At 43.9% G+C, this 26,656-nt stretch overlaps 2 protein-coding genes across 5 annotated transcripts in view; both read left to right on the top strand.

Annotated features, from left to right (window-relative positions):
• LOC141235834 (uncharacterized) overlaps positions 1 to 7,353 on the top strand; it is a 36,146-nt gene extending 28,793 nt beyond the window's left edge. For all 4 annotated transcript variants that reach the window (XM_073668186.1, XM_073668185.1, XM_073668184.1 and 1 more), the window contains one exon: positions 1,100 to 7,353. In XM_073668186.1, coding sequence (XP_073524287.1) covers positions 1,100 to 2,709 — 1,610 coding nt within the window. In that variant the 3' untranslated portion in view covers positions 2,710 to 7,353. The remainder of the gene's footprint in view (positions 1 to 1,099) is intronic.
• On the top strand, positions 5,386 to 25,720 carry LOC141235840 (uncharacterized). Its single transcript, XM_073668191.1, has 3 exons — positions 5,386 to 5,421; positions 13,542 to 13,632; positions 24,225 to 25,720. Exons 1-3 carry the CDS (start codon positions 5,386 to 5,388, stop codon positions 25,328 to 25,330), a joined length of 1,233 nt encoding a protein of 410 aa, XP_073524292.1. The 3' UTR covers positions 25,331 to 25,720.
• Positions 25,721 to 26,656: the final 936 nt, after the last annotated feature.

Genomic DNA, 26,656 nt, shown 5'->3' with positions numbered 1-26,656 from the left:
CCGGGAGCTGAGCACAGAGGACTGAACCAGAGGAGAACAAGGCTGGATCTGGCAGCTTCCGGCAATATGCTTCCAGCTTTAGTAGGGTGCGGTGCTTTCCATATGGCTGAAGCAGGGAGCAGATTACTCCAGCTGGACAGCACACACACCCATACCGCCAGACTGGATGGTACTACTGGTTCCATGCAAACTAATCTAAGTGGCTGGACAGAGCCTGCGCCGCCCAGAACTTTTGGTCCCGACGTCTTCTCAATCACCAGCGCCGCCTGCAGAATAAATAGGACAGCACCTGGTGACAGAAGCAGACGTCGCAGGAGCAGGTCCCAGAGGATATGGGACACACCACACCATACAAAATGTCAGAAAATCAGAGCAGTAGAAATTCCCATATATTGACTCCATTTTGAAAATTAAGACCCTCAATGAATTAATCTTAAGAAGTTGTCACCACTTTGACTCCACAGTCACTTTCCGAAAATTAGCACACAGTAGATGTTTCAAAGTGAAAATTACAAATATGCCATTTTATTGCCCAACACATAGTGCCCAGATTGTGCTCCGGGAGACACACACCGTTAATGAAGAGGGTTCTTCTCACTATAGTAATGCCAAATACATGGATGATAAATGTGGTTTGGGTGCACTGCAAGGCTCAGAAGTAAGGGGGAGATCTGACTGTGGGAGAGCGGATATTGCTGGATTGGTTTATAGAAACAAAGTTGCTTTTCAAGAGTCTTTGAGCCACTAATAATGTGAAAATCTCTGTTTTTCCACTGACAGATGATGGACCTGAGTGGGGACTTGTTTTTTGTGAGATTAGTAGAAGTTTTTATTGGTATTATATTCACCTACATAACATTGTTTGGTGGCTTTTTATTCCATATTTTGGAGACTGAATGAACAAACAGTTGAACACCACGCTCCACTGGCTCATCCTATGAGGTTTTCTATTAGACTGTGAACTGTCATTGTCTTGGTAAATAATTCAATATATTTACAGAACTTACCCTTTTTACGGACAGTTTAAGCAGAAATGTTAAAAAATATAAATTTCAAGAATATTTTATTCAAAAATGATAATTGGTTTTATCCTTGGCAGATGACTGTACCAGGAGATCAGAGGGACGGCTGACATCTTCAGTTTTTAAATCGGATGATCTTGAGATCCCAGAGGATACAATTGAAGTGAATGCCATTACTCCAGATCTACCATCATCCCTTCACAGCAAAGATCTGTCATCTGATCCTGTGAAACAGGTCCTGTCTTCTGATTCATTACTGACTACTAAGGAAAATCAAAGTCACAAAATAAGCATTAAAAAACAAACTGCTCCTAAAGCAAAGAAGCCATTTTCTTGTTCAGAATGTGGAAAATGTTTTACAGAGAAATCAAGGTTTATCAGACATCAGAGAACTCACACAGTGGAGAAGCCTTTTTCATGCTCAGAATGTGGGAAATGTTTTAACCGGAAAGCGCATCTTGATAACCACCAGAAAACCCACACAGGAGAGAAGCCATTTTCTTGTTCAGAATGTGGAAAATGTTTTACATTGAAACCAAGTTTTATCAGACATCAGAGAACTCACACAGGGGAGAAGCCTTTTTCCTGTTCAGAATGTGGGAAATGTTTTAACCGTAAAGCGCATCTTGATAACCACCAGAGAACCCACACAGGGGAGAAGCCTTTTTCCTGTTCAGAATGTGGGAAATGTTTTAACCAGAAATTAGATTTGGTCTATCACCAGAGAACTCACACAGGGGAGAGGCCTTTTTCCTGTTCAGAATGTGGGAAATGTTTTATCCAGAAATCAGATTTGCTTAAGCACCAGAGAACTCATACAGGGGAGAAGCCTTTTTCCTGTTCAGAATGTGGAAAATGTTTTAAACAGAAATTTGATTTGGTCAATCACCAGAGAGCTCACACAGGGGATAGGCCTTTTTCCTGTTCAGAATGTGGAAAATGTTTTAACTATAAATCAGATTTGCTTAAGCACCAGAGAACTCATACAGGGGAGAAGCCTTTTTCCTGTTCAGAATGTGGAAAATGTTTTAAACAGAAATTTGATTTGGTCAATCACCAGAGAACTCACACAGGGGAGAAACCTTTTTCCTGTTCAGAATGTGGAAAATGTTTTAACCAGAAATCAGGTTTGGTTACGCACCAGAGAACTCACACAGGGGAGAAACCTTTTTCCTGTTCAGAATGTGGGAAATGTTTTAAACAGAAATCAGATTTGGGTAAGCACCAGAGAACTCACACAGGGGAGAAACCTTTTTCCTGTTCAGAATGTGGAAAATGTTTTAACCGTAAAGCGATTCTTGATAGCCACCAGAGAACCCACACAGGGGAGAAGCCTTTTTCATGTTCAGAATGTGGGAAATGTTTTAACCAGAAATCATATTTTGTTATTCACCAGAGAACCCACACAGGGGAGAAGCCTTTTTCCTGTTCAGAATGTGGAAAATGTTTTGTGAAGAAATCCTCACTTCTTAGTCACCAAAGTACTCACACAGACGAGAAGCCATTTTCATGTTCAGAATGTGGAAAATGTTTTAAACAGAAATCAGATTTGGGTAAGCACCAGAGAACTCACACAGGGGAGAAGCCTTTTTCCTGTTCAGAATGTGGGAAATGTTTTGTGAAGAAATCCTCACTTCTTAGTCACCAAAGTACTCACACAGGCGAGAAGCCTTTTTCATGTTCTTAATGTGGGAAATGTTTTACACAGAAATCAACTCTTAATAAACTTCAGAGAAGTCACACGGGAGAAGCCTATTTAAATTCTAACCGAAAATTGTATCTTCTTAAAGGGGTTTTCCACTTCTCTTGGTACAACGTCTTCTCATTCCTCATGTTTGGCCTTGTTAAAATAAAAACACTCATACGCACCTCCCGTTGTGGCGCCGTTCCATTGGTGTCACAACTCGCGTTACTGGGGCTCACATAAGGTTATTACATCACACAATCCTGCTCCCAATCAACGCCGCCTTCGGACGTATTGAAAATCAACAGGAAAGACATGACCTGGACATAGCAATGAGAGCACTCTCTTCAGACCGTGTTCCTGGGGGAATTATAAGCAATTGTCGGCCTTGAACATGATGTCCGATATGGGAAAGAAAGACGAGATCGGAGGTTAATCTGAGGTCCTCCACCTCCGTCAGCATGTCTGGTATGCAGTGTTTCTTATCGAAAGTCTTATCATCCTGCTCTGGAGCCATTACTGCCTCATCTCAGCTTGGAAAAAGAAGCAGTGTTAACCCTCATGATGCCAGACAGCTCAAGCCTGTAAGTCCTGCACTAACTTCTCTCTTAATGTAGGCCTCACAAGAAAACATCTCCACAAATCTCCCTGTATTCTCACCAAAGCCCACATACTGAGCAGTGCTTGCTGCACAGGGAAATTTACTCCCCTCCCTCCGCAGCCACAGGGATTTTAATATGGGGAAAGCCATAATTGATTTGTATTTCATATTGTGTCTATCCCTACTAAACAAGAGATAGAGCAATATATACAAAGGCTGAAGACCACGTACAAAACTGAAATACGTCCCCTCACTTCTAGCCTATCACAGCTTACTGACAAGGTACAGAGATAAGAGGCTGATGTCGTACAAGTTGTGGCCATCAAAATGCAGAGAAACAAACACTGGATCTTCACAGCCAGCAAATAAACAGTCTCTTTAATATCATTGATGACCAAGAAAATCACAATAATATCCTGAAATCATCAATACACAGGCGATTATGCCAACACTGTGGACATTGTTCAATTATATTCTTGGTGACCCTATTGATAGGGAGCTGGAGATCGACAGGGCACACCGTACATTAGGCAATCATGACCCAGATCCTGAGCGTCCAAGGGACATTATCGGTCACATACATTTTTTCAATGTAAAAGAGGCCGTTCTGAGGAAAGCAGGGGATTTGGGTCCTGGTGATTTCAATGGAAAACGCATACAATTGCTCACAGATCTATCCTGAATGGCACTTGCTCAAAGAAGGGTATTGAAACCACTACTTGATACTCTCTAGGAAAATGGTCTGATGTGCTCCTGTGGTACCTTTCCAGCTGCAAGTCCGAAAAAAATGGAACATTGTATACTTTGAAAGATCAAAGCGACATGAGACCATTCTGTGATGCCCTGGACATTCCCAGAATCCATATATCTGACTGGTCACCTTCTCCACCATTGCCACAGAGTTTCGGCACATCACAGAAGGCTTTCAATGGATCAGGAATTTGATGGTGATGCACCCAGACGGGAAAGGAACCTGCCAATCATATGAGCTCCTGAAATGAATCTTCTTTTCCCTGATGAGAGAGACAGTTTGCAGATGCGTACTTATTTCTTTCAGTATATAATAAGATATATCTAAATAGAGTTTTAGGTGCCACTCTTCCACTATACAGAATGTCACAGTTCATATCTTAGAACGCCATTTAAGCTGAGTTCACATTATATTACTGTAATATCAGGCCGTATTACTTTGCTCTCTATATATTCTATGGTTCCCCCTAATAGGAACTCTAGGACTAAAGGTTTGATTTACGCCTGTAAAGACAACCCCCAGTTAGGGACTTGCATTGGGACCTGCTTGTTTCGTAATTTCCTGGTGTTCGATATATTCTTAATCTATACCTTTTGGCCACTGAGCAGTAGACATTACTATCTACCATCTATACCTCCTCTTTGCTCTTAATCTTTCTCTCCTCCCCTCCTCCTTTTTTTCATATAATATGACACAACTCAAAACTCGTTCCTTGAATGTCAGAGGACTTAATGTTCGAGAGAAAGGAGCTCAAGTGTTTTATCATATGAATAAACAACACGTTCATTTTCTCTTCTTCAGGAGACCCACTTTAGAGGCGATCATATACTGTACCTCAGATTACTAACAGATATTATTCATCTTGGCATCACAGTACAAATGCTGTTTTGAAGTCTAAGGTGCGGAGTATAGGCCGCCACAGATCACTGCCGCATACTATTGTAGAAACACTGACGCTGAGAGGATGTATGTGTTTAAGATCTCCATCTATTCCAACATTTTGACTTTGGCAAACTTGTATCTCCCTAATTGTGACCTAATTAAGACATTATGTCAATACTTAAACAAACTAAAACATTTTCTGTAGGACCTTATCATCATTGAAGGTGACTTTCATTTGGTCTTGGATCCTTCTTTAGAGGCGTTCCTGGGCTGGAGTCACCAATCTAAATCACCCAAAAGCTTTGCTAAACGTGCTCCGGTCTTTCCAACTGGTCGATGTATGGAAGATACAACATCCAGATGTAAAGGATTATACGTATTATTCTCCTATACTCAATATGCATAGCCGTAGAGACTTTTCATTAAATTGCCATCACTTGCTTACATGGCCACCTACATCTCTGATAGGGACTGCTATATGGTCAGATCATGCTCCTGTATATTGTAATCTGACTATACCTGACTCCACCAAGGCTTCAACTGTCGGAACTTAAATGATAATCTGCTGAAAGACTCACTCTGTGTCTCAGACCTTCTTGAGACAATAGACTCCTTCACAAATATGAGCATGATGAAACTGCCTTACCATTTCAATGGGAAGCTCTCAAATGCGTCCTCAGAGGGATACTAATAAAACATGGATGCCGGCTAAAAAGAGAAAGCAGCTAAAGTCTCCCATTTGCTTGAGCGGATTGATCTCCTTGACAAACAACATAAATGATCTGCTTCCCTCCAGACATACGCAGACCTGCTTAACGCTAGAAAGCAGCTAAGGTCGTTTCATGGATGGGTTACTCGCAAATATTGTTACTTATGGAAGGAACCAAGTGGAAGCTTCCATTCTCGGTACTAGATATGGGGCCTCCTCAAGAAAATGACTTAAAATGTCCTAAACTAAAGTTAATATATAAGGTGTGGGATAGGGGTAAAAATATTCTGGGGATTGAAAAGTACACAAACTATACTCCTTTATGGCACAACTATAACTTACCAGAGTTACAGAAACTAAATACTGTTAGTGAGTGGGTGGATAGGGGTATATGTTCGGTATCACAACTCTTAAGGAATGGATTATTCAAGAGCTTTGAACAAATAAAGGCAGATTTTAGCCTTTCACATAGGGTGCTTTATCAGTATCTGTAAATACGTCATGCATATAAAGCCCCCTTCACACTAAGCGAGATCGCTAGCGAGGTCGCTGCTGAGTCACAAGTTTTGTGACACAACAGTGACCTCAGTAGCGATCTCGTTACTTTTGACACTTAGCAGCGACCAGGCCCCTGCTGTGAGATCGCTGCTCGTGTCGGAAAGGTCTGGACATTTCTTTCATCGTTGAAGCCCCGCTGGGTAGCATGCATCGGTGTGTTTGACACCTTACCAACGACCTTGTTAACGACGCAGACACAGAAACACATAGGCGTGCATCGTTATACTGATTGTTGCGGGTCACCACATCGTTGCTGCGTCGTTGGGAAGATTTGACTGTTTGACATCTCAGCAGCGACCACATAGCGACGCAGCAACGTTCCCTGACAGGTCTTATCTTTGTCGGGATCACTGTAGCGTCGCTTAGTGTGACGGGGCCTTAACACACAATTAGAAAAAACGCCATACTGATTGATAGACATCACCCGATAGATACCATTGCTACAGTGGTGGATACAAAATGTCTAATATCCCTTATTTATAGGCAGTTACTTGCCCTACATTTGGGTAAATATCCTTTGATAGTTAAGACGAAATGGGAGGAGGATGTGGGTCCTTTATCTGAGGAAACTTGGATTAGACAGCGAATCTTTCATTGTCAGAGTCACAAAGATTGTCCCAAATTCTTCTCATTCATAGGGTATATAGATCCCCAAGTATTTTATTTAAAATTTTAATACAAACTGATGACACATGCCCTAGATGCGGTCAAAATGCTGCCAACCTGATACATATGATGTGGGAATATTGGCGACTACTGTAATGTGGTGATCGCTCTTGTACTATCTGTATTTGGGATACAACTTCAGTTGGAACCTAAAATCTGTATCCTAGGACTCCTGGGAGAGGACGTAGACCAGACTCCCATATGGCAATAGCTAGCTCCAGAATATTATTCTAGCCAGATAGTTGTTGGCACTACATTGGATAGAAAATTCTCCCCCAACGATAACAGAACTAAAATCCAGGATAAATGACACTATGCTTGGAAAGGGAGCTTATATATGAAGAAACGCTGTCAAGAAATCCATACACATATGGAACAATGGTTAATTACCCCCGGTATGGCCTCAGAAAACCTTCTCAGAAATACTATACTGGACCGTTTGTCCATTTCCTTACAGTAACCCAGGAATTTATATCCTTATACCCAAGGTGTCAGCGAATAATAATTGTCTCAGTCCACATAATTGTCCCTTCTTAGATATATTCTTTTTCTTTTGATGTCCCAATAGGGAAAAAAATAATCCGTCAGGAATATTTCAGACATTTATGTACAAATGTAAAATTACTATTCCAAAACCTTGTACTATAGAGCGATATTGGGATTTGTATCATTGTACACCGGTTGTTGTTTTGTTACTGGTTATTTATTTTTATTTATTTTTTTTGTCACAAAGTTTGTTTACAAAAAAAAATGTTGGTAATTATTTCTTTTGTTCAAAATGATCTGATTGAAAAAAAGAAAGATGCGAAGGTCTATAATAGATCAAACATATGCAAAATATCAAGATCGCATGCAGAGGTATTCTTACAAATTCGCAGATAAATGTGGTCTCACATTGACAAGGAGGTTACATCCACACATGTAAAGGACATATGTATCCAGAATAAAAGGGGCACCCGGCTATAGATTCATAACCCCACTGACATAGAGGAAGCATTTCATTGCTATTATAGCTCACTATATAATATTCATGCACAATACCACGACGTGCCACCTAAGAGTCTTGAAACAAAAATTGACAAATATATTATGGACACTACCGTTCCTTCCTTACAGACCCCCGAGCAGGAGGTACTAGACAAAGCTTTCACTGAAGGAGAGATATGAGAGGCCATTAAATCATTCCCTATTGGGCAGGGAGTTAAGGAGATATAGGGGAAAGAGAAAATATACCTGTGTAGCTTATATAATGAGAGGAACAGATGTGTGACACAGTGTCTCACCAGAGAGATCTAGGACTGTAAAGAAAGACAGATAAGATAGGTATCCACCACATCATAGACAGCCCCAGTGTCAGAGGAATACAGGCATACCATAGGATTTGTTCAGGATTTCCTAGGTCTGGCGTCCTGACGCGGTATTCACCGCTTGTCAGCGTGCGGCGCCTGTATCAGAGAGCACCCGGAAGTGTTTTATACAGGCATGCAATGAGCGTGCAGAGACCCCGGCCAATAGGAAAATTGTGACCACGGCGGAAGTGACGCTATCGGTTGCTAGGTAGATGAATATCCGGTCATGTGATGCCTATGGTGCGTTCCAGATGGGTGGAAGTATGTGTTCCAAGCTAGTGATAATACTATGGATCAGAGATATCACATTCCGAGGCTGAGTACTATGTTTTAAATGGATACAAGGTGGATATGGGAAATGCAATGGGGCGGAAGAGGGAGAATGGGATGATCCAAATTAGTAGGACCAGCGGAAATAGAATTTGATGTTCCAGAAGGGGGTTAATAGGATATTAACGTTGGATCTAAAAAACATGTCAATATCTCTCAAAACATGTAAACTGTCAAAGATCGACGGTTGGGTCGGGAGATGAGGACTACTACTCCTCTCATCCGACCGCCGCTCCCACTGATAACAGCGAGAGCGGCGCTGCTGAGGGGAGCAGTAGTTTTCCTCAACAGAGCCGGCGTGCCCGCGGTGAAAAAAAGAAAGAAAAAAAGTAAAAAGAGAAAAAAAAAACCTTATGCTCACCTGTCCGGCGACCCCTGGTGTCCTCGGTCCCAGCAATGCTCTCCTCCCGGCGGCTGGCGTTATACTGCTGGGAGTGCGCTCGCTCCTAGCAGTATACTGTGCTTCCAGGACCTGTGGTGAAGTAAGCGATCAGCTGATTGGTTACGTGACCGATCAGCTGATGATCACGTGACCTCACCCTGGGAATACTCTCAAGTTCTGAGTGGTAAGCTCACCGGGGCTGATCTTAAGCTGATCAACCCCAGTGACCTCACTCCTGCACAGCAATATATACTGACAGGAGTGATTTTACACTCCTTGTCAGTGTACATTGCTGTCTTTTACAGCAGTGACATCAGTGATTGGGTGAATGGCAGTAGCTGACACCGAGCTCTTTTCTTTGGTGATGTCAAGATGTCAATCAGACCTTTTCATGACCAAACATAAGTAAAGTAAAGAGTTAAATAAACACACAGACATAAAGCAAACACTTTATTTGAAATACAACAGGCACATTCTTTAATCATTTAAATTAACCAATATACCGAACCCAGTTCTGACGGAAATCCAAGGGTTTAAGCAATGTCCACCAAATAACTTTATTTAGCTCCAAAAAACACATAAAAAATCAAGGCAAAACCGCACATTTTATCCGCAGCATTTTTCCTGCCAAGGAGATGCAGAAACGCTCAGGAAATTTCTGCTTCAAATCCTGATCGTGCGCACATAGCCTCAATCTCAAAGGCAAAGAAAGATCTCCTTAGGCACTTTATAATAGTCCTGGAAATCTAACGTAGTCTACAAATGGATACCTTAAAAACATAAAAAGAGAATTAAAAAACAAGATACTGTCCCTTGTTCACCAATTTATTAGAAAATATGGATCCCCCGCAGGTCCGGCATAGTTCAGCGCTTCCCATGACGTTCCCTGAATCCGTTGATAAAAGTGTATGGAGAGTCTCCATAGGCTTTTAGCAGCCGCTACTCCCGGTTCCTGCTGCACTCTGAGACCCGGCGGCTCTGCACAGCAGTGACTTCAGTAACTATACTGCTCATCAGAGTCGCCGGGTCACACTGTCCTCTGTTAGACCTGGCGACTCTGATGAGCAGTATAGTTACCAACGTCACCGCTGTTCAGAGCTGCCAAGTCCCACAGAGCTTAGCGGGACCCAGGAGTGACTGCTGCTAAAAACCTATGGAGACTCAGAACAAATCTCCATAGGCTTTTATCGACGGATTCGGGGAACGTTGTGGGAAGCACTGGATTACATTGGACCTGTTATTTTCTAATAAATTGTTGAATGAGAGACAGTGCCTTGTTTCTTTTTCCCTCTTTTTATGTTTTTTTGGTTATCCATTTGTGGACTACATTGGATTCAGTGGACTACGTCAGACCTGCATGTTTTTTTTGTGTTTTTTAATAAATTAGTGAACCAGGAAAAGTGTTGGGAAATGTTTATTCAAATGAAGTATTTTTTGTGTGTTTTTATTTTTGATTGCTGGGTCAGTAATGGGAGTGTCTTATAGACACCTATTCATTACTACCATCAGGGCTTGATGCCAGCTGTGATTTTTGACAAATTACAGCTGACATCAATCCCAAGACACTTTACACTGATTGTCAATGCATCAGGGCAATTGGGAAGAGCAAAGGCAAAATGCCATAATTGGTGCATCTCATAGACTTCTGGTATATTTAAGCTGGGAAGGGCCCAATAACCAGGGACCTTCCCAATCTGATATCAGCTCTCTGCTGTATGCTTTACCTTTGCTGGTTACAAAAATAGGGAGGGGTGGGCACATCATTATTTTTAATTATTTATTTGTTAGGTTAAACAAGGCTTATCGGCCATTAATGCCATTGGAAAGGCTGTAAAGGGTGAAAATTTATATATGTAGGGGGGTTGTGAAATTATATGTAGGAAATCTATCTATTATCTATCATCTCTCTAACTTCTTTCTATCATCTATCGATATCTGTACATAACATTGTTTTCTTAGTTTTGTAATCAGCTTTAGGTTACATAGAGGATTATAGTAAGTAAAAGACGATGTTAATGACGCATTGTATACGGATGCAGGCGAGAAAAAGATCGCACACTCGCATGACAATCGTCCAACTTTTCGGGATGAACATCGGAGCGATTTATAATCTGCTGATGTGAACAGACCCTTATCCGGACTCTGAATATAGTCTATCAAGGCCGCCCTCCCTGGAAGGGGTTAAACATACGAGATTTCGGCCTTTTAGCTCCTGGCATGAAGTGGATAGCACAATCATATGCCGCCATATGGTAGACGTCCGGTAACTGGTGATAATCACCTCATGTGTCGTCCCACGTTACATCCTCACATAAAACCGTAGAAAAGGCGGCGCGGGGAAATTGTGCCAGAAGTGAGGGGCAAATAATGGCGGAAATGTCCCTGACTGCGGAGACGTCTCCATGTAGAGTCTTCACCCCGGATATCAGGACAGGAGCCGCGCAGTTCACACTGTGCATCCACTGAGGCCCCTGATCATGTGACCCCTGACTCCTCCCCTCCTGTGACCTCATCACAGGTCCTGTGCGCACACAACAGCCATATATGTGGTGGCGGCTCTGCAGGTGGAGGTATGTGGAGACCCCATTACTGGGCGCAGGGGCATTAACCCCTTCAGCACGGAGGCTCTTTGGGGGTCTCTGTGTGGTGTGAACAGTGAGGTAACAGCTGTGGGCAGAATGCGGCTTCGCTGGTTCCCGTCCACATTAGATCCCTTCAGACGACTGCAGGATGAAGGACAGAAGCCCAGAGACGTCCTCACACAATGGCCGCTGCTTCTCTCCTAGTTCCCGCACAGTGATGTAGATACTGGTGATAATCGCCCCCATATTCTCTTTATTCCTCCGGTGCGATGGATTTACCCTCAGGTTCAGCAATGCTCCTCCGCCATCTCTCCTCGACCTCAGCTATTTACCCTTTCAATGCCACAAAACTGAACGTTCTTACAGTCACCACTGTGTTCTCTTAGGAAATGTGTGGAATCGTTGGAGGGGTTAATGGGCGCGGGATTAATGGGGTCTCCTATGTGCTCATTAATTCTCTGCCTTATTTACGGGAGCAGCAGCCGACATATCTGACATTACATCCCAGACACTGAATACCATATGCTACAAATTCACTGCTGCAGGCGATCGATTGTTTAATGAAATGTTTTTATTTAATGTGATTAAACCTATTTCTTGTGTTCGGCATATTTACATGGTGAACATTCATCAATGCCGCATTGGTGAAAACCCAGAGGTGTAAGGCAGGTTCTCGTTATCGGCTTCTCTTGGGATTAAACCAGGAGACAGGAGATGTGAAAGGGTCGGGGCCGAGAACTAACAACCATCTCATAAAACCATCAGACAACCATCTCGTGAGAAACGTATTCAGCTGCCGACTCTGAGGAAGTAACTGCTTGTTGTCTGGGGCCTAAAATATAAAGGTTTTATTAGTAGATGTAAAGAAGAAAACTAAATACTGTAATATAATAAATCTGATATGTTTCCCTTATTATCTGCAGTAATTGTATTATTACACAGGATTCTTTATGATGTTACATCGGCTCATCTTCTTCTCATTCAGGTCCGTACAATATTGGATCCTGTCAATGAACATCTATATAAGAGAATTTTCCTTATGGACCCATCAAATATCGATATGGACAGAGACAAGATGGCGGAGAGGATATTACACCTCACCCTAGAGATCCTCTTCCGGCTTACTGGAGAGGTGAGAGATTCTGATGACGTCACATTACATCATTCTTATCTATGGGAATAACAGATGGACAGAACTGGAGAGGTGAGGACTCTGGAAATGTCTGGAGTGAGATTTATTAATGTGTCTCTCCATAACCAGGATTACACAGTAGTGAAGAAGACCTCTAGTGAGCGCTGTCAGGACCCTGTGTCTGAGGGATGGGGAAGACCCCTAAGCCCAATCACAGGGCCTCCATCTCGCCCCCTGATACATGAGGACATTAATGACCAGAAGATCCTAGAACTCACCTACAAGATGATTGAGCTGCTGACTGGAGAGGTGACGCTGCTGGGAATGCTGGGACATTATACAGTAACACTATGGAGGGATCGGGGGGTGACGGTATCATTGTATGTGTCAGGTTCCTATAAGGTGTCAGGATGTCTCCGTCTATTTCTCCATGGAGGAGTGGGAGTATTTAGAAGGATACAAAGATGAATACAAGGACGTCATAATGGAGGTTCCCCAGCCCCTCACATCACCAGGTAATAGACAGGACTAAGTACACACGGCCTATAATTATCTCTATGTAAAGAATGAATTCAGCCCTGTTTGTGTTTCCTCCGGATCTATGCAGTAAGAGGACAACACCAGAAAGATGTCCCCGTCCTCTTCTTCCACAGGACTGTAAACAAGAAGATCCCAATGTTCCTCAGGATCATCAGGTAGATGGAGAGAAGGTGTCATGAGATCTCCCCTATGATGTGTAGATGGCTGTGAAGGTCTTGTGCTCAGTCTTGTTTTATCCACCAGTATTATATGTTTTATACTTGTGTAATGAGAACGGTGGAGATGGCAGGATTAGAGCTGATCATAGATGTGACTTCTCCATCTGTCTGTGACTTTTATAATATTTGTTTCAGGGTGAAGATCTGACCCATATTAATACTACAGAGACATATGTGAGGGGTGATGATCGGTGTAAGGAGGAGATTCCTACATATGACTACCCAGGTGAGTAGTGACCACTAAATGCAGAGAAGTCACAGATTCTTCTCAGTCATCAGCTGTGGCTGCTTTATCGGTGGTGTAGTCCGGCCGTATCACAATCGTGTGATCACCATTTTGCCTCTAGACCACAACATTCTCCTCCACCAAAAACTGTTCAAATGACTTTGGGCAATGGAAGCCCTTTCTGTGCTGCTGAATGTTCTCATATGGTCCCTACAAGACCAGGTCCAGTCTTTCTGACCAAACTTCACTATTATGATCGACAACATTTAATGTGCAGTGAGGACCAAGTGTGAATTTCTGTACAATAACAACAGAGTTTCCCTTTATACTTTTCAATTTCTTTTAAAATTGACTAACTTCTAACAGGATTGCGATAAACTACATAAAAAAACATTACACCTGTGCCATGATATACAGTGGGGGAAATAAGTATTTGATCCCTTGCTGTTTTTGTAAGTTTGCCCACTGACAAAAAGACATGAACAGTCTATAATTTTAAGGTTAGATTAATTTTAACATTGAGAGATAGAATATCCCAAAAAAAATCAAGAAAATCACATTGTATAAATTTCTATATATTTTTTTTTCATTTTGCAGTGAGAAGTATTTGATCCCTCTGGCAAACAACACTTAATACTTGGTGGCAAAACCCTTGTTGGCAAGCACAGCAATCAGACGTTGTTTGTAGTTGATGATGAGGGTTGCGCACATGTCAGGAGGAGTTTTGGTCCACTCCTCTTTGCAGACCATCTTTAAATCATATCATTCAGATTGTGATGCTGTCACTTGGCAACTCTGACCTTCAACTCCCTCCATAAGTTTTCTATGGGATTAAGGTCTGGAGACAGGCTAGACCACTCCATGACCTTAATGTGCTTCTTTTTGAGCCACTCCTTTTGTTGCTTTGGCTTCATGTTTTAGGTCATTGCCTTGCTGGAAGACCCAGCCACGACCCATTTTTAATGTCCTGGCGGAGGGAAGGAGGTTGTCACTCAGGATTTTAAGGTACATGGCTCCATCCATTCTCCCATTGATGCGGTGAAGTAGTCCTGTGCCCTTAGCAGAGAAACACTCCCAAAACCTAATGTTTCCACCTCCATGCTTGACTGTGGGGACGGTGTTCATTGGGTCATAGGCAGAATTTCTCTTCCTCCAAACACGGCGAGTTGAGTTAATGCTCAAATTTTGTCACAGCACCTTCTCCCAATAACTCAGAATCATCCAGGTGTTCAATGGCAAACTTCAGATGGGCCTGCCCATGTGCCTTCTTGAGCAGGGGGGACCTTGCGGGCACTGCAGGATTTTAAACCTTTAAGACGTAATGTGTTACCAATGGTTTTCTTGGTGACTGTGGTCCCAGCTGCCTTGAGATCATTAACAAGATCCCCCCGTGTAGTTTTAGGCTGATCTCTTACCTTCCTCATGAACAAGGATACACCACGAGGTGAGATTTTGCATGGTGCCCCAGATCGATGTCGATTGACAGTCATTTTGTATTTCTTCCATTTTCTTACTATTGCACCAACAGTTGTCTTCTTCTCGCCCAGCGTCTTACTCTTTTTTTTTTATTACTTATGGTTTTGTAGTCCATTCCATCTTTGTGTAGGTCTATGATCTTGTCCCTGACATCCTTAGAAAGCTCTTTGGTCTTGCCCATGTTGTAGAGGTTAGAGTCTGACTGATTAATTGAGTCTGTGGACAGGAGTCTTTTATACAGGTGACTATGTAAGACAGCTGTCTTTAATGCAGGTAACGAGTTGATTAGTAGCGTCTAACTGGTCTGTAGGAGCCAGAACTTATAATGGCTTGTAGGGGTTCAAATACTTATTTCTCACTGCAAAATGCAAAAAAAAATATTTAATTTATATAATGTGATTTTTTGGGGGATATTATATCTCTCAATGTTAAAATTAACCTACCCTTAAAATTATAGACTGTTCATGTCTTTGTTAGTGGACAAACTTACAAAACAGCAAGGGATCAAATACTTATTTCCCCCACTGTATCTCTTTTGGCTGATGGCTGTAATATACATCTATTCACGCCTGCAGGAGATGTGGTGGCATGGCTCGAGCCCTGGTTTCATGGATTCACTCCACGTCATAAATTTCATTATGTTTTCAATCCTAAAGAATTCAGATTCCTGCACAATCTCTCCTGAAATGGGGGCACTAATACTTTCTCTACTCTTCTGGTCAGTACTCATAGTAGCTCCAATGGTCCACCATAAATGAGTGCAACTCCATTTAGTGTTGAAGGTCTCCCCTCATACATACGTTCTTGTTGAGGATGTAACATGTTTTTTTCTTCTATGTCTTTTTTTTACACGTTCATTCTGTATGATAGTTTGATTGTGGTGGGATCGGCCGGCCTCACTTATATGAGACTGTATCTCACTGGTAGTCTATAAAAAAAGATCTCCATTGCCTCTTCCAAAAGTCTGATATCTTTATTTAAGACTCCTCAGCTCTGCAGTTTTATAACTATATTTCTCTTTAAATGACTAATATTTCCTCTTGAATCGCATCTGATAGAAAATATTCTCCTTTACATTTTTCACTGATGGAGACTGTTGAGTTTGATCATTTCAGTAGATGTGTTATTGTCTATACTCAGTTTCAGTAGATGTGTTATTGTCTATACTCAGTTTTCGACTACAGTAGTTATTTCCCCCTAATACTCTGATTTAACCCCTTCCCGCAGATAGTTTTGTGTTCCTAATCAGGGACCATTTTTCAAATCTGACGTGTGTCACTTTACAGTGGGTACGGAAAATATTCACACTCCTTTAAATTTTTCACTCTTTGTTTTATTGCATCCATTTGGTAAATTCTAAAAAGTTTTTTTTTTCTCATTAAAGTCCACTCTGCACCCCATCTTGACTGAAAACCCCCCAGAAATGTAGACATTTTTGTAAATTTATTAAAAAAAGAAAAACTAAAATATCACAGACCAAATGAGAATCATGAGCTCAAAGGAACTACCCAAGGAGCTCAGAGACAGAATTGTGGCAAGGGACAGATCTGGCCAAGGTTACAAAAGAAGTCTTCCAAGACATGGGCTTCCAGCCAAACTGAGCAATCGTGGGAGAAGAGCCTTGGTGAGAGAGGTAAAGAAGAACCCAAATATCACTTTGCCTGAGCTCTAGAGATGCAGTAGGGAGATGGGAGAAAGTTCCACAAAGTCAACTATCACTGCTGCCCTCCAGCAGTCGGGCCTTTATGGCAGAAGGGCCAACGGAAGCCTCTCCTCAGTGCAAGACATATGAAAGCCTGCATATAGTTTGCTCAAAAACACATTAAGGACTCCCAGACTATGAGAAATAAGATTCTCTGGTCTGATGAGATGAAGATAGAACTTTTTGGTGATAATTCTAAGCGGTATGTGTAGAGTAAACCAGGCACTGCTCATCACCTGCCCAATACAATCCCAACAGTGAAACATGGTGGTGGCAGCATCGTGCTGTGTGGATGTTTTTCAGGTACAGGGACAGGACGACTGGTTGCAATTGAAGGAAACATGAATGCGGCCAAGTACAGAGATACCCTGGATGAAAACTTCTTCCAGAGTGCTCTGGACCTCAGACTTGGACGAAGGCTCACCTTCCAAGGAATGTCCACTTATCTGCTTAATTTAAATATTACCCCCGCCCCTGCACGTCACAGGGCCCTGTAGCGTGCAGTCTAAAGCTGAACATCCCTCTTATGCGCAATGTGCATATAGCTGAAGGTGCTTTTTTTTCTCTCCCTGCGCTATTATACTGATTTGCTCTAGTGCGCAATTGCCGGGAGTCACTGTGACTTCCGCTCCAGTGACCTCCGGCGTGCGCAACAATGAGGTTTGGTTCCCACATCCTCTCGGCATCCTGCTATCCGAGAGGAAGGGGGGACCAAACCTCATTGTTGCGCACGCAACTGATCCCACAGTTGGACACTCTGAAGAACTGTTCACTGGTCCATTTCCATATTTGGGCCCCTCGCCTGCTCCGCTTGAAGTGGTGGAAGAGGAGATCCCATGTAGCGATGGCCAAATATTTGAACAGACACGGCCACAGGAAGGCGACGCTGGCAATTTGTCACAAGAGGTGGACGATGACGAGACACAATTGCCACGAAGTAAGGAGGAGGACCGTGGTGCGGAAGTGGAAGAAGAGGAGGAGGTGGTGGATGATCTAGTAACTGGCCCAACGTGGCAGGAGGACACGCAGAGCGAGGCCAGCAGCACACAGGGGGAGGGAGGTAGAGTACCCCAACAGGCAGGAAGAAGCAGTGTGGTGGCCGCAGACAGAAGGCGGGCAACGGTTCCCCGTAACACCAACACGAGGGACGTAACTAGTACAACCGGTAGGTCTTCCAGAGTCTGGAATTTTTTTAAAGACTCTGCTGATAACCCCAAAAAGGCCATTTGTACCACCTGCCAGGCCAGCATCAGCAGGGGTGACAAAACTACCAGCCTGACCACCACCAGCATGATCAGGCACATGTCAGCAAAGCACCCGACTTTGTGGGTCGAAACCCAGGGTCCACGACCAGTGTCAGCGGGTGTCACCACTGCTTCTTCCGCTGTTGTGCGTGTAAGAGAACTGCCTGTTGTGCGTACAAGGCAATCCCCTGTCCATACTGCATGCAAAGATGCCCCCTCCTCTCAGTCTTCACTTGTTATGGCAGTTTCTCAAGAAACAGCATCAACGTCCACGTCCCACCGCAGCGTTCAATTGTCCATATCCCAGACCTTTGAATGAAAGCGCAAATTCGCAGCCAATGCCCCACAGGCCACAGTCCTAAATTCGCACATTTCACGACTACTTGCGTTGGAAATGCTGCCTTTTAGGCTAGTCGAGACGGAATCCTTCCGCAACCTTATGGCGGTGGCCGTCTCTCGGTACTCGGTCCCCAGCTGACACTATTTTGCCCGGTGTGCCATCCCCGCACTACACAAGCAAGTGTCCCAAAACATCTGCCGTGCCCTCAACAATGCAGTTACTGGGAGAGTCCACCTGACAACTGACACGTGGACAAGTGCTTGTGGCCAGGGACGGTACATCTCCCTGATGACACACTGGGTAAACATAGTGGAAGCCGGGACCCATTTGGACCTTGGGACGGAACACATCCTCCCCACACCGAGGATTGCGGGCCCTATGTCAGTCAGAGTTGCCCCCACAGTGTACAGTTCATGCGCATCATCCTCCTCCTCATGTTCAGCCTCCATCTCAGATATCACCACATCAGTTACAAGCTGGAAGCACTGCAGTACTGCCTCAGCCAAGCGGCAACAGGCTGTGCTGAAACTCATAAGCTTAGGTGATAAACCTCACACTGCTTGTGAGTTGTGGACAGCTGTGAAAGAGCAGGCAGCTCTGTGGCTGAGACCGCTGAACCTACATCCAGGCATGGTCGTGTGTGACAATGGCCGTAACCTGGTGGCAGCTTTGAGGCGAGATCACACACGTACCATGCCTGGCTCATGTGCTTAACCTCGTGGTTCAGCGGTTTCTTAAATCGTACCCCGAGTTGCCAGATCTGCTCGTCAAAGTACGCCGCCTGTCAGCTCATTTTTGGAAGTCGGCTACAGCTTCCGCCGCCCTTGCTGTGTTGCTGCAGCGTTTGCAGCTTCTGGCACACCGACTGGTGTGTGATGTCCCCACATGTTGGAACTCTACCCTCCACATGTTGCAAAGGATTTGTGAGCAGAAGAGAGCAGTTGTGGAGTACCAGCTGCAACAAGGCCGTCGATATTCAGGTTCAGACTCTACACATAAGACCTCAGGAGTGGACCTGGATGTCTGACATATGTACCATCCTGGCAAACTTTGAGGAGTCCACCAAAATGGTGAGTGGCGATGACGCCATCATTAGCGTCAGCATCCCACTTGTCTGTCTTTTGCAATGCTCTCTGCAGAAAATTAAAGAGGAGGCATTGCAGCCAGAGTATGATGAGATGGATCAAGAAGCCGTAGCAGGCGATTACACACACCCCAGCCTCATCTCATCCCAACGTGCATTTAGGGACAATGAGGGAGTGGAGGAGGAGGAGGAAGAACAGGAGCTGGTGTCATGCGTTGTAGACAATAGTACCTGTACAACTGCCATACCGTCGGTTCAGCGTGGGTGGCCAGAGGACAGGGGGGAGGAGGAGAGCATGGTCAGTCGTCATCTTGGTGAGGACCCTCGCTTTGTCAAAATGTTGGGTGATAGTCATTACTGGTTGGTGACACTTTTAGACCCCCCCTACAAGGAGAACTTTCACTCTCTTATTCCTGAGGTGGAGAGGTCTACAAAAATGGGGCAGTACCAGAAGGCCCTTGCTGCAGAACTGTTAAAAAATTCCCATCTGAACACACTAGCAGCAGAGGTCACAGTTCGTTGCCCAACCAAGGCGTACAGATGAGAGAGACGCAACTCCAATCCACCAGAGGCAGGGGAACACTGTCAACATTCTGGGACAGTTTTCTGAGACCCGCCCAGCTTACAGGCCCTGAGGCGCGGGGTACTCTCACAAGGAGTGGAAAGTTTCAAAAGATGGTGAGGGAGTACCTTTCCAACTGTACCAGCATCCTCCGTGATTCCTCTGTGCCTTTTAATTATTGGGTATCCAAGCTGGACACTTGGAATGAACTCGCTCTGTACGCCTTGGAGGTCCTGGCCTGCCCTGCCGCTAGCGTGTTATCGGAGCGTGTTTTTAGTGCTGCTGGGGGAATTATAACTGATAAGCGCACTCGCCTGTCAACTGACAATGCTGACAAGCTGACCCTTATCAAAAAGGGCTGGATTGGGCCAGACTTCTCATCACCACCAAATGACAGCAGAGTAACATAAAGTCAAATCCACTGTGTTATTTCGGGAGGTGTATTCCCATGCACCGCTTCACACCCACACATGGGTATACGCTTCCTAATTTCGGCTGTTTTTTGCTCTTCTACTTATCCTCAGCCTCCACCACCACTATACCACCAGGGTGACCGTGGTACGTGTTGCCAGCATTGCAAGTTCCTCCGTCCTAATTTTTGGCAGCTTTTGCTTGCAAGGCATAGGCAAAGACTATGTGAGACCCACTCCCCAATAATGGGAATAATGTTTTTAATATGCTGTACTGCATGGCACTCGTAAGGGGCATTGCAAGTTCCTCCGTCCTAATTTTTGGCAGCTTTTGCTTGGAAGGCATAGGCAAAGACTATGGGAGAGCCACTTCCCAATAATGGGAATAATGTTTTTAATATGCTGTACTGCATGGCTCTTGTAAGGGGCATTGCAAGTTCCTCTGTCCTAATTTTTGGCAGCTTTTGCTTGGAAGGCATAGGCAAAGACTATGGGAGACCCACTCCCCAATAATGGGAATGTTTTTAATATGCTGTAGTGATGAGCGAGCATGCTCACCACTGCTCGGTACTCGCCCGAGCATCTCAGTACTCGAGATGCTCGGAGCTCGCCGAGTACTTTCGAGATGCTCGGGCGGGAGCTTGGGTCCCCGTCCTGCATTTTGGCGCTATTTAGAGCACCAATCATGCAGGGATTGTCTGCCACTCACTGTAATGTCACAGCCATGGTGGTTGTGGCATTATAGTGATTGCCCAAATCGATGGGAACAGTGCTCACAGTGAAACATGAAAAGCCGGCAATTCAGCAGCGGCATACACCGGTACCAGACAATTTAGAACAGAAAGAATAGAGCATCACACATAGATTAGATAGATAGAAACATGTCAGTCACATATATAATAAGTACAGTGACAGTGTTGGTTACTGTACTTGTCATTTAGTGTTAAAATAAAGGATTTATTAAAAAAAAAAATTGGCGTGGGGTTCCCCGTAATTTTACTCTCTAGCGGAGGTTAAGCAGACGGCTGGGGCAGATGTTTGAAGCCTGGGTAGGGGGTAATACCCACGGAGCTTCCCAGGCTACTAATATCAGCCCCCAGCTGAATACCTAGCCTTTACTAGCTATTAAAATGGGGGACCCCCAAAAAAATGACGTGGGGTCCCCCCTATTTTAATAGCTAGCAAAGGCTAGGCAGACAGCTGGGGGCTGATATTAATAGCCCAGGAAGGGTGCCATGAATATTGGCCCCCTCCCAGGCTAGAAACACCAGCCGTCAGCCGCCCCAGAAATGGCGCATCCATAGGATGCGCCAATTCTGGCACTTAGCCTCGCTCTTCCCACTGCCCTGTAGCGGTGGCAGTGGGGTAATAGGGTTGAGGTTGATGTCAGCTTATAATGCCAGTTGACATCAAGCCCAGGTTAGTAATGGAGAGGCGTCTATAAGACACCCCCATTATTAACCCCATAGTCAAAGTTAAAAAAAACCCACAAACACTCAGAATAAAGTCCTTTAATTGAAATAAAGACACAATTCTTTAATGTTCTAAATTAAACTCTACTTACCGTCACGCCCATTCCAGCTGAAGCCAACGATCTCCTGCAATAAAAGTAAAATAATAAACCAACCTCATCCTTACCTTTCCATGGTTCCCAGGACAGTTTCAGCTCTGCTACATTGACATGACAGGCTGCATCGGAGCAGAACGCTGAAATCCAGCTTGCCATGCTGCAGACACTGAGAAGCTCCTCAGTGAAGCTCCTCAGTGTCTGGCTGTGACGGCATCCAGATGAGCTGAGTTCATGTCCAATGAACTCAGCTCACCTCATGCACGTCGTCACTGACAGCGTGGGAGAATTCTCCTGCGCATGCGGTGCCGGCAAATGACGTCACCGCTTGAGCAGGAGAATTCTCTCACACTGGGACGGCACTGAGATGGCAGGCTGAATGGTAGCAGCACGCTGCCATCCAGCGTGCCATCCTTCAGAGACACTGAGGAGCGCAGGCAATGTCTCTGAAGGATGACAAGCTGGATGGCAGCGTTCTGCTACCATCCAGCCTGCCATCTCAATGCCATCCCAGTGTGGGAGAATTCTCCTGCTCAAGCGGTGATGTCATTTGCCTGCCATGTTCCCCAATGATAATCCGCTGCGGATTATTATTGCGGAAAAAAACGCAGCACTACCAATTATTTTGCGGAAGCTCTGCGTTTTCGCCGCCATTGACTTTCATTGGAACGCATGGATTACGCATCACTGTATATGTAGATGCGCATTCCATGCATTCCAATGTGCAGATGGTACCCAGGTGTGGAGGAGAGGAGACTCTCCTCCGGACCCGGGTACCATAGAACCTGTAAAAAAAATAAAAAATAAATGTTATACTTATCTTCTGATGGCCCCCGGTGCGCTTGTACTCCCATGCCGGCAGCTAGCGATTGACTGAAGGACCTGCGCTGACGTCATAGTCATGTGACGGGTCACGCGATGCTGACGTCGGCAGGTTCTTCAGTGTACCGCGATCTGCCGACGGCCAGGACGCAGCGAAGCAAGACACCGGGGGCCATCGGAAGGTAAGTATAGATTTTTTTTTTCTACCATGCGTTTTTTAAGCGTTTCTGCACTTCTGTTTGGGCACTTTTTAGGCTTTCTACAGACTGCCGGGGGTGCCGCCGCAAAAATGCTCGGGTCTCCCATAGACTAACATTAGGCTCGTTGCTCGGGTCGAGCACCCGAGTATCACGGTGAGCTCGGCCCGAGCTTCGAGCACCCGAGCATTTTAGTGCTCGCTCAACACTAATAGGGACCAGTTTCTTCTCTAATTTGGAGAAAAACGTTGTAACTTGATTATTTGTGCCGCTAGTGAGAAGTTGAAGTTCTATTTTTACTTTTTCCAACTCTATGGCTACTTCATTATATTCTTTTTCGTTCTGCTTAAGGATTACATCCATCAGATTTTTTGTGTAGTTTAAGTGTATTTTTTTCCCAAGATAACACAAAGTTCTTATTTTTGGAAAATTGAAACACCTCTTTGAAGACTCAGAGCGCCCTAGGGACTCGTTCACGTTCCTGATTAGATTTAAGGGAATTAATCTTCCAAAATAGGCGGTATCTCTTTTTCCGCTAAATGAGTAATTCTTCTTTCCCGAGACTGGATACTGATGACCTGTAACTCATAGTTTAGGTTGCAGTCCATAAAAAACGCATCTGTGTCTACACATAGTGCCCAGATGGTGCTCCAGGAGACCCACACCGTAAATTAAGTGGGTTCTTCTCACTATAGTAATGCCAAATACATGGATGATAAATGTGGTTTGGGCGCACTGCAAGGCTCGGAAGAGAGGGGGAGATCTGACTTTGGGAGAGCGGATATTGCTGGATTGGTTTATGGAAGCCATATTTCTTTACAAGAGCCTTTCAGCCACTAGTAATGTGGAAATCTCTGTTTTTCCACTGACTGATGATGGACCTAAGTGAGGACTTGTTTATTGCGAGATGTGTAGAAGTTTTTATTGGTATTATTTTCATCTACATAACATTGTTTGGCTTTTTATTCCATATTTGGGAGGCAGAATGAACAAATAGTTGAACACAATGCTCCACTGGTTCATCCTATGAGGTTTTCTATTAGACTGTGAACTGTCATTGTCTTAGTGAACAATTCAATATTTTTACATAACTTCCCATTTGTACTGACAGTGTAAGAAGAAATGTTCAAAAACATAAATTTCATGGATATTTTGTTCAAAAATAATAATTGGTTTTATTCTTAGCAGATGACTGTACCCGGAGATCAGAGGGACAGCTGACATCTTCAATTTTTAAATCAGACGATCTTGAGATCCCACAGGATACAATTGAAGTGAATGCCATTACTCCAGATATGCCATCATCCCTTCACAGCAAAGATCTGTCATCTGATCCTATGAAACAGGTCCTGTCTTCTGATTCATTACTGACTACTCATGGAAATCTAAGTCACAAAATAAGCATTAAAAAACAAACTGCTCCTAATGCAAAGAAGCCATTTTCCTGTTCAGAATGTGGGAAATGTTTTAACCAAAATTGGATCCTTGTTAATCACCAGAGAATTCACACAGGGGAGAAGCTTTGTTCATGTTCAGAATGTGGGAAATGTTATAACCAGAAATCAGATCTTATTAATCACCAGAGAATTCACACAGGGGAGAAGCCTTTTTCATGCTCAGAATGTGGGAAATGTTTTGTACAGAAATCACAGCTTATCGCACATCAGAAAACTCATACAGGGGAGAAGCCTTTTTCATGTTCAGAATGTGAAAAATGTTTTAAACATAAATCAGATTGTGTTAATCACCAGAGAATTCACACAGGGGAGAAGCCTTTTTCATGTTCAGAATGTGGGAAATGTTTTAACCGCAAATCAGTTCTTGTTAATCACCAGAGAACTCACAGATTGGAGAAGCCTTTTTCATGTTCAGAATGTGGGAAATGTTTTGTAGAGAAATCACACCTTAATACACATCAGAGAATTCACACAGGGGAGAAGCCTTTTTCATGTTCAGAATGTGGGAAATGTTTTATACAGAAATCACAGCTTATCGCACACCAGAGAATTCACACAGGGGAGAAACCTTTTTCATGTTCAGAATGTGGGAAATGTTTTAACCAGAAATCAGATTTTGCTAAGCACCAGAGAACCCACACAGGAGAGAAGCCTTTTTCATGTTCAGAATGTGGAAAATGTTTTAACCAGAAATCAGATCTTGTTAGTCACCAGAGATCTCACACAGGGGAGAAGCCCTTTTTATGTTCAGATTGTGGAAAATGTTTTGTGCAGAAATCACACCTTGTTAGACACCAGACACTTCACACAGGGGAGAAGCCATTTTCATGTTCTTAATGTGGGAAATATTTTATGAGGAAATCAGCTGTTAATAAACATCAGAAAAGTCACACAATGAAGGAGCCTTTTTCCTGTTCAGAAAGTGGGAATTGTTTAACCATAAATTGATTTTTGTTATACACCAAATAACTCACTCAGGGGAAAAGCCTTTTTCATGTTACTTCATGTGGTGATCACGCCCACACACAAGCGGTGCGGGCCGATCGCCGCGTCTTTTTATGTGACATCTGTCAGTCATAAAAAACTGATATGGATCTGGTATCGCTGTAATCGCACCAAGCCGAAGAATAAAGTCTCTTATTCAATTATACCGCACGAGGAACGGCATAAAAAATAAACTCTAGGGTTGTGCTAGGGTTAGGGTTGTGCTAGGGTTAGGGTTGTGCTAGGGTTAGGGTTGGGCTAGGGTTAGGGTTGAGTTAGTGTTAGGCTAGGGTTACGGTTGGGCTAGGGTTAGGGTTGGGATAGACTAGGGTTAGGGTTGGGCTAGGGTTGTGTTAGGGTTCGGCCAAGGTTAGGCTAGGGTTATGGTTGGGTTAGGGTTGTGTTAGGGTTGGGCTAGGTTTATGGTTGGGCTAGGGTTAGGGTTGGGGTTGGGATTTTTTCAACAGTAAAGAAAAAAAATGACGACGATATGGTGACTAGTGTTAAGTGCTCTCTACTTGAGTTTGCATCGGGAGCTCGGGTATGCACTGAGAATAGTGGGTGCTCGAGTGACATGCTTGAGTCTCCGCCTCATATGTTTTGCAGCTGTTATACAGCAAAAAAAAACTTGCGGGGATTGCCAGCCATGCACGAGCGATCCCCGCATGTTTATTTTTGGGTGTCTAATAACCGCGAAACATGTGGGCGGGGACTCGAGCATGTTCCTTGTGCACCCGCGATACATGGTGCATGCCTGAGTACCCGATGCAAACTCAAGTAGCGAGCACTTGCGATCAAGAGTAATGACCAATTATTCAATATGATGACCTAATGTTATCACATTCTGTGTCGTACCTCTGGGTTTAAAATGTTCACTATACCCCTTAATAAAATCCTTGAGGGGTCTAGTTTCCAAAATGGGGTCACTTCTTGGGGATTTCCACTATTTAGGCGCATCAGGGGCTCTCCAAAAGCAACATGACGTCCGCTAATTATTCAAGAAAATTTTATATTCAAAAATTCAAATGGCTCCTTCCCTTCCGAACTCTGCCGTGTGCCCTAACAGTGTATTTTCCCCACATATAGGGTGTAGGCTTACCCAGGAGAAATTGCACAAGAAATTGCATGGTGCAATTTCTCTTATTATTCTTATGAAAATGCAAAATTGGAGGCTGAAAA

The sequence above is a fragment of the Phyllobates terribilis genome, unplaced genomic scaffold, assembly GCF_046119375.1.
Source record: "Phyllobates terribilis strain yellow unplaced genomic scaffold, ASM4611937v1 Scaffold_691__1_contigs__length_813055, whole genome shotgun sequence".
Taxonomy (NCBI): domain Eukaryota; kingdom Metazoa; phylum Chordata; class Amphibia; order Anura; family Dendrobatidae; genus Phyllobates; species Phyllobates terribilis.
Note: the sequence above shows the minus strand (reverse complement) of the source record. Positions and strands in the feature narration are given on the sequence as shown.

Bases quoted from the DNA above. Each gene is read 5' to 3' on its own strand.
- LOC141235840 (XM_073668191.1), top strand. From the start codon at position 5,386: ATGGCCACCTACATCTCTGATAGGGACTGCTATATG. The intron at 5,422-13,541 runs GTCAGATCATGC...TATTTGTTTCAG, and splicing joins CTGATAGGGACTGCTATATG to GGTGAAGATCTGACCCATAT. The intron at 13,633-24,224 runs GTGAGTAGTGAC...TATTCTTAGCAG, and splicing joins TCCTACATATGACTACCCAG to ATGACTGTACCCGGAGATCA.